Genomic DNA, 15,575 nt, shown 5'->3' on the forward strand with positions numbered 1-15,575 from the left:
AATGTGCCTGCAAGGATTAGGCTGCAGGCACGGCTGCACCTTACTTCAATAACCTCCTCTTTACTGTTACGTTGCTTCCTCACCAGGGTGGGTCATTTTTCCATACGGCAGAGGAGACTGTCTGCATCCTGACCCCAAGAGAGACAGCATTTTCTTGAGGGTGCAAGATTTTGACTTCCCAAGGCTAGATGTTGTAAAGTCTCTTGGCACTCTACCAGGTGGAAAGGGCTCTCTAGTATAAGAGATTATAAATTTTTAAAAAACCATCAAGTTTGACTTTGTGACCCAGGCTCTTCCATGTGACTTTCTGAGTTATTACCAACAGACATTCTGGTTTCGGATGATTCTGACTCATGCTCTTATTTATTTTTTCCATCATTGGCAATATCTGCAAGTCACCACAATCTTTATCCATTGTCATTACCAGAACAAAACACAGTTTGAGATTGTTTGGAGTTTTCAAAAAGGTTCTTTTTGTTTCTATTAAATTTAAAAATAGTACCAGAAATAACAGACTTACTTAAAAATCGAAGATTTTAGAAAATAAAACGTGCCCTGGCATGATTGCTAGCTCTGTGAAAACCAGTTCTAACTTGATTTGCCATGGTAATAGGCCTTCACTGGAATAATTACGGAGGTTATTGGGGGAATGATTTGGGAAAGAAATGAAATATTGCCTACTTATCTTCTTGGACTTCAGCAATAAATACACTTACATGGAATCACTGTTCTTGAGCCTGGATTGGAAAGCTGTATAGTCATGCATTGCCTAATGATGGGAATCTGTTCTAAGAAGTGCATTGTTAGGTGATTTCGTCATTGTGTGAGCATCATAGAGCACACTTAGACAAACCTAGATGGTACAGCCTACCACACACCTATACAGTATTAATCTTATGGAACCACCGCCATATATGTGGTCCATCATTGACCAAACGTTGTTATGGGGTGCATGACTGCGTATAGAAGAAAAATCTTAAAGACCCAAGAGGGAACATGGACACCCTGGTTCATTTATCCACTCAACAAGAAATACTGTCTCTTCTTGTTGCCAGGCTCTGGACTAAGTGTGGGCACATCAGATATAATGGTGAATCAGTCAAGGGGTTCCACCTCCAAGGGGCTCCCTATCTAGTGAAGCAGACAGTCTTGCGCAACAATAATTAGAGTACAACGTGGTAAGCCTGATGCTAGCAGTAGATACATGGAACTGTGTAAGCAAAAAAGAGAAAGTCTCCATTTTGCCTGGAGTCATAGAAAAGACAACACAGAGGAAGAGGCACCACTCTGGGCCTTGAAGGATGGATCAGCTAGTGGAAAGGAGGAGAGGGGCAAATTTCAAATAGCTTCATGAAGGAGATTCAATGTATTGCTGAAGACAATGAGGATCCAGTGAAATTTTGTCAGATTTTCATTTTAAAAGTGCTCTTGAGGTAGCAGTAGCTGGAATGACAGCAAACAAGCTCGAGGAGGCTGTGACTGTCATCAAGGGGAAGCCCCAGGATTCCCAGCCCTGGGACTGGGGGTAGGCCTAGGGGGGACAGACTCAGGAGGGATTTCTGACGTAGAATGGACAGGATGTGATGCCTAATTAGAAGGGAACGGTAGAGGGAGAAAGGAAGGGTCAGCTATGACTTCGGTTCGGGGCCAACACCAGCAGGGAGGGAATGAAATGGAGGATCCTTGGAATCAGACAGACCCAGCTTCAACCCCAGCTGTACCACTTACAAGTTTTGCATTCACAGGCAAATCACTTTTCAGAGCCTCTGTTTCCTCCTTCAAAGGAAGAGTAATGAACAGGATTCGGTGAGGGTTGATGAGATCCTGCAGGCCTGGGGCAGAGCAGCCCAGATGCAGGGCAGAGGCTGTCTGGGAGGATGATTGCGGGAGGCTCAAAGCCATTCTCTGTATCACAAGGCCAGTGGGTCATGAGAATGGGGGCTGTTGTCTGTGTCCCCAGCTCCAGCACAGACACAGAATGAGCTCTGGGGACGTTTGCTCAACTTCTTTTCTTTATTCTTCAGCCCAGCCTAGGACAAAGTAAGCTGAAAAATCTCTTGTGAATATTGCTTAAGAATATCAAGGGAAGGGAATGCTGGCAGAGTCTATGCCCAGAGAGGCAGTTGGGGTACTTTCCCCACTGATAGGTGTCGGCAGGCTTCCAGCAGTGGGGGTGCTGCTGGGCCAGGATATGGTGGTGATGGAAAATGTCAAATGCTTGATAACTGCTAAAAAATTAAAGCTACTTCAGATCCTAGACCAGAGCTCAGTGCAGGAGGAAGAACCATGGACCCCAGGCCCCAGAAGTTTGAGTTGGCTTTTCTGCCTGAGTCCATCAAGGAGTTAACGGGAGAAAGGAGCCTGCATAAAAGAAGCATAGAAAACTGAGATCCCGGAAGTGGACTGAAATAACTCCAGCGAGGGAGGAGGGCAGCATGCGCCACAAACAAGGCCATGTAGTGAGGGGATGGAGGGCCAAACACCCCCCTATCGGAGTAGTCGACCTCCCCAGGACCACTCAGAACTGCTCCTTCACCTCCAAAGTAGAAACTAGTCCAGGGCTCCGAAGAGAACTTAAAAGTCTCCACTGCAGGAGATCCACCACCAGTAAAGCAGACTCAACAAACCAGCCTGTACTTCCCCTGGCCTCGTGCAGACCCTCCTTGGAGCTCTGTGGCCACATTTGGCCTCCACAGTTTAATAGAAATCAAGAAACTGGAGACGATTCAAAGGAGAGCAAAAAACATGATTAAAGAGAGCAAGAATAGGACCCAAGAGGCAAGTTAAAGAAATTGGGGTTGATTTGCCTAAAACAGTTAAGACGAAATGGGAACTGCATTCAAATACACGAAGAGGGGCCGGTGTCCAGTTATTTCCCTATTTCAAGAGTACAGAATAAGAGGCAAATGGCCTAATTTGCCACAAGAGAAATCAGGTAAAGGAGTTTCATAAATGTATGCATGTCTTGGAAGGGCCTTGCCTGGAATAATTGTCAAGTAGGCTGTCCCCACTCCCTCGGAGGGAGCCTACTGCAGACTAGATATGGAGGCCCCAGCTTGTCTCCAGAGCCCCCCATGATCCCAGCTCTCCTGGCTTCTGGGAGCCTGTGCATTTTTCAGAGCAGAAACCTGACAAGCGAGTGGCCAGCCTGGATGGTGGGAGCATCTGTGCTTCCCCTGTTGGGTCTCCCAATCCAAGAACAAGCATGACCTTTAATCACATTTTCTCTTTGACGTGTTCTAGATACCGTTAATGGCAAATGCCTGCAGGTTCTTTGGCGGCTGATAAGAAATGTCTCACAACTTCCGGAAGTGGCAGCTTAGATCAGATCACTGCGTGACTGGTTAGCCGTGTAGTGAAAATACTCAGAGAACCTTGTGAGGCTCCAGCTCCTAGGCAGTTCTGCTCTGGTGGTTATGGCTGTTACCATGCTCATGTGTACTCTCCATCACTGGGAGGTCAGTCACTCAGTCAACCATCACCCATGGAAGGAACTGAGTCAAAACTGAGAACCAAGCTTGTATTCCTGCTTCTTCCTCTTGCCCCCAAAAAACCACATCAAAGACATATTTATCTACAGATAGGATAACGGCACAGTTTGTTAGTAACCAGGACATTTGTGATGGTGAAGCGGGGGTGCTGTTGATAATTATGCTAGGACAAAACTGAGACCTATGGCCACCCAATCCATAACTCATATTCAAAGCTCAAAAATAAGAAGGAAGGTGCCCTTGATATTGAAGTTATCAGGAATCCTTGCAAGCTAGAAAAAAATGCAGAAAAGGAATGTTTGCTTTATTAAATGTGTACTAGTCATCTATTGTGGCATAATAAATTACCACCCAAAATTACTGGCTCAAAACCACAGACGTTCATTATCTCATGCAATTTCCATGGGTGAGGAGTTTGGGAGCAGCTTTGCTGGATGATTGGCCTCAGGGTCTCTCAGGAGGCTGCAGTCAGATGCTGCCCTGTGCTGCCATCATCTGAAAGCTTGACTGGGGCTGGAAGGTCCACTTCCAAGATGGCTCACTCCTGGGGCTGTTGGCAGGAGACCTCAGCTTTTCCCTTGGTTCTTCCACAATGGGCTGCTTGAGCGTCCTTGCCACACGCTGCTGGTTTCCCCCAGAGTGAGTGACCTGAGTCACTCAGGCCTTTCCTGATCTCGTCTCAGACTCACAGACTGTCATTTTTCCAGCGTTTTATTCATGAGAATGAACCCCCAAGCCCAGCCCACACTAAGAGGGAAAAAGATGAAGTTTTGTTTCTTGAATGAAGGAGGGTCTTCGAATATTTGGTCATTCTGGTGGTGAGTTCATATTTGTTCTTGAGAGTCCCCATTTGCCTTTCTCTGAGCACTGTCTTTTCATTCAGCCTGCCCCAGGACTCATGGGAGAGGATGGGCATGTGCAGCCAGGAAGCCTGTCTCAGCAGCTGGGTTGTGGCCGTGGTAGCTCTCTGTTCCTCCTGGGTGTTGCCAGTCGCTTGGAGTACTTAAAAATGGGCCCTCTGGGGGTGGGGGTGGGGGTAATGAGTTCCCCATCACAGTACGTATATCAGGGGAAGTTGGATGGTCAAATGACAGGTGACACATGAGTATAGATGAGGGGAGCTAGCCTAAGTGAACTTCCATGTCCCTTCTGACCCAGAGCATCCATGAGTCCCTGATCTCCCCAAGAGCATTCTTTCTTTGGTGTTTGGACAGGCTACTTAAATACGGAGTCTGTGCAGTAATGGAGGTATCAGAGCCAAGAGGGGTTAACCTGCCCAGAGGAGGCTCTTAGGAGCACCTTTCTGAGGAGGTGAAGGCACGGATTCTTGAAAGGAGAAGATGTATGAAAAGAAAAATGGACCTCACGTTATAACAGGCTGAGAAGATCATGAGTTTCAATCTCCCCAAGAGATGGAATTAACAAGATTGCCAAGAATCTTAATCAGGTGGCAATTGTTTGTTGACTTTTGCAGCAAGCTCTGGGAGCTGTGCTCCGACAGATGGAAGCTGTTCCGTGAGCCTGCGTCTGAAGCTCCATCAATAGGTGGAGCTGCAAGGAGGCCGAACCTTCACTTACAGCAGAGATCAGGAGTGGCTGCCTGTAAAATTCTGGCTTAGGAAAATCTGCCTCCATTTTCCATCTGCTTGTATTCAAAGTGGATGGAGCTAAATGTGAGCTTGGGTAAGAAATCGGTGCCCTGTTGATTGTGAATGCCCAGGCTGTTGCACAAAAATAGCATCAGGAAACGGTATCGCAAAGGTCAGTCCTGCTGGAGAGGAAGGGACAACAAGCCATCTTTCTGAAATTTTAATGAGCAGATCCTGGCCTCTGACCCCATACCATTACCTAACAATCCAGTATTGAATGCCATGTCGGCTTCCATTTCCTGTGAATGAAGAGACAGGGTCCCCATCCAAAGGCCAACCATCTGCCGGACGTCAGATTTGCTCTCTGCCTGGCTGGCGGGCGGTTACAGACGAGCATGGAATCTGTGCATAGGGTGTCAGCCCAGGCTCCTCGCTTCACAGAGGTGGGGAATTAGAAGGTTAAGAAACCCGGGCTTGTGGCTAGGATTCTCTTTCCTGTCTTTCTTTTTTCCCCTTGCATTGGCTGCTTTGTTTCATTCGGTCAAAAACAAACCAAGGCCAGTCTTATGGCACCTGTAGCCCTTTGGGGGGAGCTTTGCAAATTCCAGGTTTAAAAAAAAATTGGACTTCTACAGTCAAGAGTAACAGCTGAATATTAAAGAACAAAAAGAAATGGATCATTCGGAGAGAAAGTATATAAAACCCCCAGCCCAGTGCACTGCATATATTCAGTCTATTATTAGTAAATAATTTATCCAGGCAGAAAGATTCAAGAGGCCAGCAGCTGGACTCGTCCTAAGGCTAGCCTGTCCCATTGACCTCAAAGGAAACGTCAAGTTCAAAGGGATTTGAATTCTCACCGCACGTCAGGAGCCCCTGTGGGCTGGGAAGCCATGGCCATAGCTCAGTTCATGCTCATGGCCACCTGGGAGGCCTGTATTCTTACTTCCACTTAGATGCTGCAGCTGAAGCTTGGACGTCAGAGTCAAAGACAGGCTGTACCTGCAAACAGATCTGGCGTGGGCTCTGACCCACTTCGCAGCCCTGCGACCACGGGAAAGCCACTTAACCTCAATCTGCTGCAGTCTCCTCATCCAGATAGTCAGGATTCTAAAATGGAATAATGCATGGGAAGCGCTTTAGCATGATACTCCAGATACTCCAGTTATACGAAGTGTGTGATAAATAATGCAGCTAACAAACAGCCCAGTTAACAAACAGCCCAATGATCATTAAATAGTTAAGTAACCAGCTCACACCATTCAATAGTCATGATTTATCAGTTTGTCCTGCCAGACAGAAAAGTCTTTGAAGGCAGGAGGCCTCTCTCATCAGTTTGTTTTCCCAAGTTCCTAACCTGGCGGTGCTAACTGCTGATGGAGAGAATGAACAAATGAAGGAACAAAGAAAGACAGCCATGCTGAGCAGAGCAGGGCAGGGAAGGAGCAGGGCTTGCCTGAACCTGGGCCTTGGACCCAGGCCTCGCTTCCAGACGGAGTGTTGAGATGTCCTGGCACTGAGACGGGGGCCTTTGGGCCAGTGTCTCTGGCGTTTTAAACAAGGCCTGCTCTTTGTTGAGAGGGTTGACCTGGTTCCTGGGAACACTGTAAAAACCTGGGGGCAGGAGGGAGATAGTGAGAAAAGCTGCTTTCCAGTAGGAAGAAATGGTAAGGAAGGGGATTTCCTCGGTGGCTGGCTAATGGCCTCTTAGAATGAGGCCTCTTGGGGGAACTGGTGGGAGGTCACAGGACAGATTTCCATGGGTGGCTCCCCGCCCTCGCTGCACAGTAGAATCACCTGGGGCTTTGAAAACTCTTCAGGCTCCGCTTGTTTTAGGAGATTCTGAGTTCATTAACTGGGGGGTGGGGGGGAGGGGGGGTTTCTATCTCCTTAACTCTTTTGGTTCTAATAAGACACCAAGGTTGGGGGTCACTGTAGCCCCACAAGGTGGTTGGCAACCTTCCTTAATGCATCCAGCTCCTTCAGTTTGGGTAGCTCCCTTGTCTCCCAGAGGGCAACAAGTCCTATTAGAAAAACTGACACAGGAGCTCGAGGCTGTCAGGCGCAAGAAGGAGAGGCCCTCCATTCATTTGGTTGCTGTTTCCCAAACACCCGGTGCTCCCCTGACTCCGTGGCCTGGAGAGTCTCATTCCCAAGGCAAAGAAGGGCGCCCGGGAAGCTGTATTTTTAACAGACGGGCCCAGATGCTTCTCATGATCAGGAAAGTTTGGGAAACATCACTGTACACCCTTTTCTGGGTCCATGCCATGGAAAGGAAACGTGAGTCAATCTATCAACGTGAAACCTAAAGTAATACATCAAAGCGTAATGCCCAGGCGGCCTGTGCCTGCGAATCCAACCTTATTTCTCGGGCATGAAGTGTCCGTTTGGGGGCTTAGGGGAAGGTCGCGGGACGCCCACCCGGCCGGTGGACCGCCTTTCAGACTTGCTACCCGCGTTCCGCGGGTTCCGGGCGAGCCGGGGAGCGAGCAGCCGAGTCATCATTTCCAGCCTCAGACTGGAAAGCTGGACCGTGCAGCCGCGTGTGCTCTTGGCAGTCGGGCGCCCCGGGCCCCGCGGCCACATCATCCTGGGGCGGGGATGTGTGCGCTCCGGGCGTCCGCGCCTCCACCGAGCCACGTCTGTGCCGCCAGGGCGCGCGGCCCGGGAGGCGCCCTGCACCGAGCCGCCCCCGGGGGTGGGCGAGCGCAGGCTCTGGGCGGGACCCTGGCGGGGCACCCTGAGCGGTCTCTAGGACCCGCGGGACGCCGCCGGCGGGCGGGGGTGCGGGGGAGACGATAATTTGTTCCGTGGTAATGAGAACGGTGACTGTTGGCCGTGGATCCATTTCACAGGCCTGCCTTCTCTCACTAACGATCTTCCTCGTCCCCGGGCCAACTCGGACAGTTTGCTCATTTATTGCAACGGTCAAGGCTGGCTCCTGCCAGAACAGCGCGCGCGCGCACACACGGGGGGAAAACTTTTTTTCTTTAAAAAAATGAAAGCCTAGACTAGCTCACCAGCGGCGCGGGCGCTGCGCGAGGGGTTCGGAGTTGACTCCCTGCAGCAGGAAATCCCTCGGGTCGCGACGCCCGGCCCCCTCTCGGCGCCCGCGGGGGATGGTGCAGCGCTCGCCGCCGGCCCCGAGAGCTGCTGCACTGAAGGCCGGCGACGATGGCAGCGCGCCCGCCGCCCGCGCCCCCCGCCCGCGCCCTCCTGCTCGCCCTGGCCGGGGCTCTGCTCGCGCCCCGCGCGGCCCGAGGTAAGTCTCTGAGCCCACCCGGCTCCCTGCTGGTCCCCCCGCTGTCCTCTCCCGCCCGCCGCTCGGGGTCGTCCGCTGGCTGGGGTCTCGTCCCTCGGGGGCACCTCGCGCAGCACTAGGGGGACACCGAGGAGCAGGGCTGCCCCGCGAGGCGGCGCACCGGGGCGCAGCTGCGGAGCCCCCCCTCCCCCGCTCGGGTTCCCGGGGCAGAGAGGACCCTCCCTCCCAGGTGCCGCTTCCCGGGGGGAGGAGGGAGCACTTGGCTCGGGGCCTGGCAACCGCCAACGCGGAGCCCGGATGGCACAGCCTCGGGGCTGCTCCCCCGTCCCCTCCTCTCTCGGGTGTCATTTGTTAGGGTATCTCTCTCTGTCTTGACAGTTACACGTGTCGCCCGGGATGATGCGCGTCGGGTCCTCTTACTGTCCCTGTCCCTTAGTGACCCCCCTCCCCAGGCTCTGGGTCAGCTCTCTGTGAGGTTTCCTTTCCACCCCTGCCTCCCCCGCGGATACACTTGGGGGACGCGCAATAATCACGCAGGTGAGCCTTCCCTTCTCCGCAGGTGTGCCTGCTGTGTTCTACGGTCTCCGTGTTTAAAAACTAACTCTTTTGCCTGCTGCTTCAGTTTTCTTTTCCTCTCTTTTAAATTCCTCATCGCTCACTAGTTGTTAGTGGCGGCCAAACTTGAGCAGAATTTTTCCGCCTCCCGCCACTCCGTCAGTTTCTCGGGCATAAATAACCTTAAATCCACCTTGTGTAAAGCGACAACTCATTTAGGAGTTAAACTAGAGTGTGGAGATTATAGCTGTTTTCTAGGTCTAGATTTTCCCAAGTTGTATCCCCTTAAAATTGGGCACCTGTGGATGCTTTCTTTTTGCATAATGAAGACTCACCCAGCAGGTGCCTTTTTAAAAATGCAGAAGCTTCCCTGGATCTCCGCCACCGCCGCCGTTGTCTTTCCACCGCTAGAGGCGCTGTCGGTCTACCAATGGATGCCTTGCCTTGGCCTCTAAGTCCAAATTTCTATGATTCTACATAACAGGCATTTATTTTTCAACAACTGGCCTCAATCACCAACCGTTACCACTTTCTGGTACGATTTATTTTGCAATTGCCACTGCTACCCTCCACCCCCATCGCATCTACTGTAATGTGGTTAAAACTCAGTTCTCATTAAAATCCACACAGCAGTGAAGACCAATTTGGGAATTAATGATTAAATAAAAGGATTGCACAAACTAATGAAGAAGCAATGAGAAAGCCAAGAAAGAATACTGTTGACTGTTTAGTTAAAGAACTCTATGACCTGCAAATGAAAATACTGGTAGTCAAAAGTGTTTTGAAAGACTTTTGTACAAATTGGTCCTTTTGAATGTTTATTGAGAATGAACTTTGTAAGAACTGAAACAGAATCTCAAAGCGTGCCTGAGGTGGTCTTTAACTTGGCACGTGCTCTATCCACATAACAGAAGTCCACTGAGCATGGGCAATATTTCTTTTTAGAGGAAAATGTTTACTAAATCATGCTAATAATGGGAAATTATTTCACAGAAGGGGGCTATTATTTTATGACTGCAGCTTTGGTGGAGAAAGTTTTTCCTTAGGATACATATGACTCAAAATAGAAAACCAGTTAGGCCTAAACATTTCGAGTGGGTTATGTGTTGTAATACCCCAGCATTCCCTGTTTACCCTCAGATTCTCAGTATCAAGTCTTAAATCAATCAGTGCACCAAATCATAGCATTGAGGTTGTTTAAAAATCCAAACATATAATGAAACATTGCTTTGTGTTGGCAAGAGAAAAATCAGGAATTACCCCTGTTGAAGGCAGAGCATATTCTGGGCTTCGTGTCTCTGTGTGTTAACCCTGAGCTCCAGACCGGTTGCCTGCTTGGTACCCTCCAGTGTCATCTCAGCCCTGACAGGTCCCAAACAGAACTCTGGATCCCAAACCCTCCACTCCTGAATCCATTCCTCCCCTAGTCATCCCAACTCAATAATAGCATCCTCTGCCTTCTCCAGATGCCTCAGGCAAACATCTGGTAAGTCATCCCTGAGTCTCCCCTTTCCCTTCATGAACCATCAACTTCCAAAATGTATTCCCATCTACCCACTTCTCTCCATTTCAAAGTGTGCCTTCCCCAGCCTAGGCCACTTCTTCCCCTTCTCTTTATCTCTTTTGCAGAAGCCTCTTATCCCAATATAATAGCATCCTAACCGGTCTGCTGGCTTTCCCTCTTGTCCCTGCACAGTGTATTCTTCCCAACACCACAGCCAAAGTCATCATTTTCAATCATGAGTTGGATCATGCTGGTTTCCTGTTTAAAACTCTCCAGTGGCTCTTAGGAAAATCCAAACCTCTGGATGACCTAATCTCTATTTTCCTCTATGATCTCCTTGCTTAACGTTCTCCCCCTTGCCCATTGTACTCCAGCCACGCTGGCTTCTCTTCTTTCCAACTTTCCAATATAGTATTGCCATAATTTTTTAAAAAACAATGTTCAATGTTTGCACTATGAAGACTTTGCAAATATTGTTCACAGTTGAGCCACACAGCGTCCTACAATTCTATTTCACCCCCTTACAACTTTGTGTTTTTCCTAGAGTTAATAATTGCTTTGTTTTTGTTTTTTTGCTTTGCTTTCTGTGTACCAATCTCTACCTTACCTCCAAAGTTTCTGGAAGAATTTTTAAACTACTTTCAATATGATCAAAGACATCAGGTAATCTATGCATTATTTATTTTTTCTTGCTGTCGTCTCCTGGAGCCTTTTATCCTCCTGATCCAACATGAACGGGTTAGTTTTTTTTCCCCTTAATAATTTTATATTGATTAAATGTTGAAATTATAATATTTTGGGTAAAATTAAGTTAAATTCATCTAAAACTGGTTACTTTTTTTTTTTAGGCATGCAGGACGGCTCTTGTCTCAGGACTACCCTATTAGTAAGATGCTAGAAATTCCTCTTGCATCCTTCCTTGGTTGGGTCACCTATTTTCCAAGCATCATAACTTTCTCTTCCTTAGTTTATTTCTTATTTTTGTGGAGCGCATCTTCTGGTAACTTCCTGAGGAAGGGCGTGTGGCAGATAAAAATTTTTTGATAACTCGTCAGGAATGCTTTCAGTTGCAAATAACGGAAAACCTGACTACAGCAATTTTTTTTTAAGTTTTTTTTTTTCCTTTACCTTTACATAACAAGCAGTGGTGAAGTAAGCAGTGTGGTCGCTGGGGTAGCGGGTCAGTGATACTATCAGAGACCCAAGCTCCTGCTTTTGTTTGTATCTACCATACTTATACGCTGGGTTTTGTCTTTATGTTTACTGCTTCATGGTCTCATGGAGGCTGCGGTACCTCTTGGCTTTATATGTGCATTCCAGGAGGTAATAGGGCAGAAGAGGCGAAAAAGCAGAGCCAGGCAAATCTATTTTATCAGGAAAATTGGACTATTTCCAGAAACCTCTGTAGCAGATTTTCTCTTGGCCAGACTGTGACACAGGGCTACTGCGAGCTGCATGGGAAGATAGCAAAGGAAATATTTTTAGTTGTACACATTGGTGTTTCAAACAACACAGAGTTCTGTGAGTAAGAAAGAAGGTTGGAATGTGTGTCTGCTATAGCTTGCATACAAATATGTATATATATTTGTATATATATGTATATCTACCCTTGACTGCTAGTTTGTTTAGGTATAAAATCCTAGGGTGGAAGTCATACTTCCTCAGTATTTATAAGACATTTCTTCATTGCCTCTGTGCCCGTTGCTGCTTGAGAACTTGATGGTACTATGTCAGTCCTTTAAATGTAGGCTGTTTTTCTTTCTGGAAGCTTTTATCATATTTTTATCCCTAGTATTTTTTCATTTCATGATGATATCTTTTAGCTAATTTCTTATCAGTAATCGTGCTGGGCACTCTGTGGGCCCTTTCAGTTTGGAAACTCATGCCATAAAGTTCTAGTACTTTCTTGTATTATGTCTTCAATTATTTCTTCCTCACTGTTTTTATCATGCTTTTCTGAAACTGCTATTAGCTGAATATCCCACCCTCCTGAAAACATCCTCTAATTTTCATCTCTGTATTTTTGTTCTACTTTCTGAGTTTAATTTTATTTACAACCCTGCTGTTCAAGTTATTTCTGTTACTGATATTTAATTTCCAAGATATATTTTTGTTCTATGAATGTTCTCCTTTTTGTGTATTCTGTTTTTATTTTATAATAGATGCAAGATTTCTATGAACTCTTGGAGTCTATTAATTTTTATTTTCAAGCGTTCTTTTGCCCACTTCGTTCTTAGCATTAGCTGTGAGATTCTTCCCTGTCCCCATTTTATCGTCTCTGCCTTTCTTCAGATGTCTGAGTTTCGGCTCTCTGTTTATATTTAATAAGGAGACACTAAGAAGCTGATTGAAAGTTCTGTGTGTTTCAGAAGCACACATTATGTTGCAGGGACCTTCATACATCGTTGTATCTTTTTTCTTAGGCTGATCAGTTTCCCCAAAGAAGAATCTTGCAGCCTTCAGCTGAGGATTTAAGCCTGGTGGCAGGGTCTGTGAGCTGGGTAGGAGATCAGAGTTAAGGGGAAGTGTGCTTAAGGGTGAAGGTGTTTTGTTGTTGTTTTCAGTTTGGCACCTCGTTACCCCCCCTCGCTCTCAGCTACGCCCAGGGTCGTGAGTGTAGAACTTCTCTGCTTCAGTGTCTCCAGAAAATACAACTCCTAGTCTGTTGGCAAGGGGGTGGCACTCACCTAGCTCTGCTGGCTTTGCAGCGGACCTGACACTCTAGCTTCTCCTTGGCTAGTCTTTCAGCTCAGCCTGTACTGGCCCTCAGGATGCCCAGTGCCTTCCATTCCCAAGCCTTTCTGGGGTTCTGCTCATCCATCTCACCTTCTTGATGGTTTCCCTCCTCTCCAGGCAAACAGGGTTCCAGCTCTCTTCTCTGCTGAGTAGGTTACTATTTGTCATCCTCTGCCATCTGCCAAAGCTTTAGTTGCTTTCTCTTACCTGCCGTCATCTTCTCTCCAGTTCTCTTTGTTTATTATTGTTGTCATTATTATTCCTTGTGGTAGGGTTTCAGGAGGGCGTATGGGAAACCCTGTGGATCTGCTGTATCCGTGTAGCAGTCAGCCCCTGCTGTGAGGACCACACTCCCCAGATGGACAGGTTTCCTTTCTCTCACTTCTCCTTCGACTCTTTCTATTCCTTCCTTGTGGAAACAAAAATTACATCCATTTTTAAATGTTTCAAAACTTTCTCTTCAAATTCTGTAAATACTTAAAGTTAGCATATACCTAATTAGATAGATGTTGCAGCTGTGGAAACTGTAAAGCTTTTTTTTTTTTTAAGGGCTGCAACTACATCATCTAAAAAGCTAAGCATATTTCTTCCTGGAGTAGATGATGCTGTAATGAACTCATTACAGTTGGAAAAAATTTTTTTGTTTTTGTATCAGAGTGTGTTCCAGAGGCCTTTTTAAGCTAAGTTGTTCCTGCAGTGTCTATGATTTATAAAGACAGGTGTGAGAAACATTTTCAGATGTTTCTTCGGTACCAAATGGCTAGCCTCCTAGCCCTTTGGCTGTGCGCCCACTGGGAGCCGTATTAAACAGCTCTGTAGTATGTGCAATTCTTTAATTATCAGCTCTCTGGGATTGAGAAAGTGAAGTTGAAATAATCTAGACAGAATGTTTAAGGAAATAGTTTCTGTGCATTTTTAGTAGCTGTTTCTTTATGTGTGTTTGTTTAGTATTTTATTAAACCCCAAGTTTTTATACCAGCACGTAGTCATTTAAAAAGGCATTTATTGAGTGCTTTGCTGCCAGGAGCTGTTCTGAGATCTTTGCTTGCACGCTCTCGTGCAGTCCTCGTGGAAGAATCCTGCAGCCAGTCGTGTTATTACCCTCCCTCTCCAGAGGAGGAACCCAGGGCTTCAGATGGTGAGTGTCTGCTAAGTGCCAGATGGAGGGGCTCTCCAGCCTGTCTCATGACGGAGACGGGGTCGTCACCGAGCTGCGGTAAACATTTTGTAATCTCTGTGCTCTATCTTTGGAATAATTACAATGTCTATAGCAATGAGCTTGTAATTTAGTTTGGTTATAAACAGAATGATAATGCAGTTCAAATAAACTTGATCTGCCAATCGAAATGTGCGCGTTGAATCTCATGCTTTCTGACAGGCTGCCCTTTTCAATCCTCAAACTTCCTCCAGCTCGTTCTTCACTCTGCATCCTTGTGCTTTGTTTAATGCCCAGTATACCTTGCCTCTGACTGATAGATGGGATCGACAAGCCGAATAATTCAGCATCATATTGATGTTGTTTATCCTTTAAGCTTTTATGTCATCCCAAGGCTATAGGAAGAGCTCAGCTTCCAGGCAACTGCTTAAAAAATTGGGCCATCTCCTCGGACTCAACCTGGACCTTCTGGCTGTTCACCTGCTCCTAGGAGCTTGGGCCACCCCAGTCAGTCTAGGTGATCCAATCTTAGAACTGTTGATCCACCTGCCATGCCTTCCCTCCGTGGGACATGGTGATCACTGGCCTGCAGTTTGACCAAAAGATTCCTTGGTTTGTATTTTGCCATATTTGTAATGAAAGCTAGGATAGGATTTAAGCATTTATCGTGAGATCTATGCTCACAGGAATCTGAATGTCATCTGAGAACCTGGTTTTGCTTTTTCGTTTTCATTTTTTAAGTCCTGGGGGTTTTGGTAGGGTTCTTGGGAGCCTGCGTTAGGATTTAGAGTCTGTGTTATATCTGAGTGTAATTGTACTGCGGTTTATGGAATAGCTGTATTCCTGAAGTGCGGCATCCTAAGTAAACTTTCTAAACTAAAATCATTTTTTCAGCCAATTTCAGTATAATTTGAGATGTTCATGAAAAAGATGATTGAGGAAGAATTTTGACCCTCATCATCCATTCTCTTATAAAAACCGAAATATTTTTAAAGTGGAAAAAGGATAGAGAATAAATTACACACTCATACTCTTGCCAACTAGATTTTACTATATATGCTTCAGAATTTTTAAAATTTAAAGATGTAAGATGTTAAAGATATATTTATAACAATCCCCTATTCTCCGTACCCATCCAATTCCTCCTCGTTCTTCAGAAGCAACCGCTACTCTGAAGCTGGAGGGTTTGTATGTATATACATATCCCTAATCAATATTTGATATTGTTTTTGTACTTAAATATTATATAAATGGTGCCCTACCATATACAACAGCCTTCTGC

The 15,575-nt window shown here is 46.6% G+C and overlaps 1 protein-coding gene across 1 annotated transcript in view; it reads left to right on the forward strand.

The window, feature by feature from the left end:
- The first annotated feature begins 7,814 nt into the window (after window positions 1–7,814).
- Window positions 7,815–15,575, forward strand: part of ADAM12 (ADAM metallopeptidase domain 12) — a 334,496-nt gene continuing 326,735 nt past the window's right edge. The window contains exon 1 of the mRNA XM_014832041.3: window positions 7,815–8,342. Coding sequence (XP_014687527.3) covers window positions 8,255–8,342 — 88 coding nt within the window. The 5' untranslated portion in view covers window positions 7,815–8,254. The remainder of the gene's footprint in view (window positions 8,343–15,575) is intronic.

This window comes from Equus asinus, chromosome 2, assembly GCF_041296235.1.
Source record: "Equus asinus isolate D_3611 breed Donkey chromosome 2, EquAss-T2T_v2, whole genome shotgun sequence".
In the NCBI taxonomy this organism is placed as follows: domain Eukaryota; kingdom Metazoa; phylum Chordata; class Mammalia; order Perissodactyla; family Equidae; genus Equus; species Equus asinus.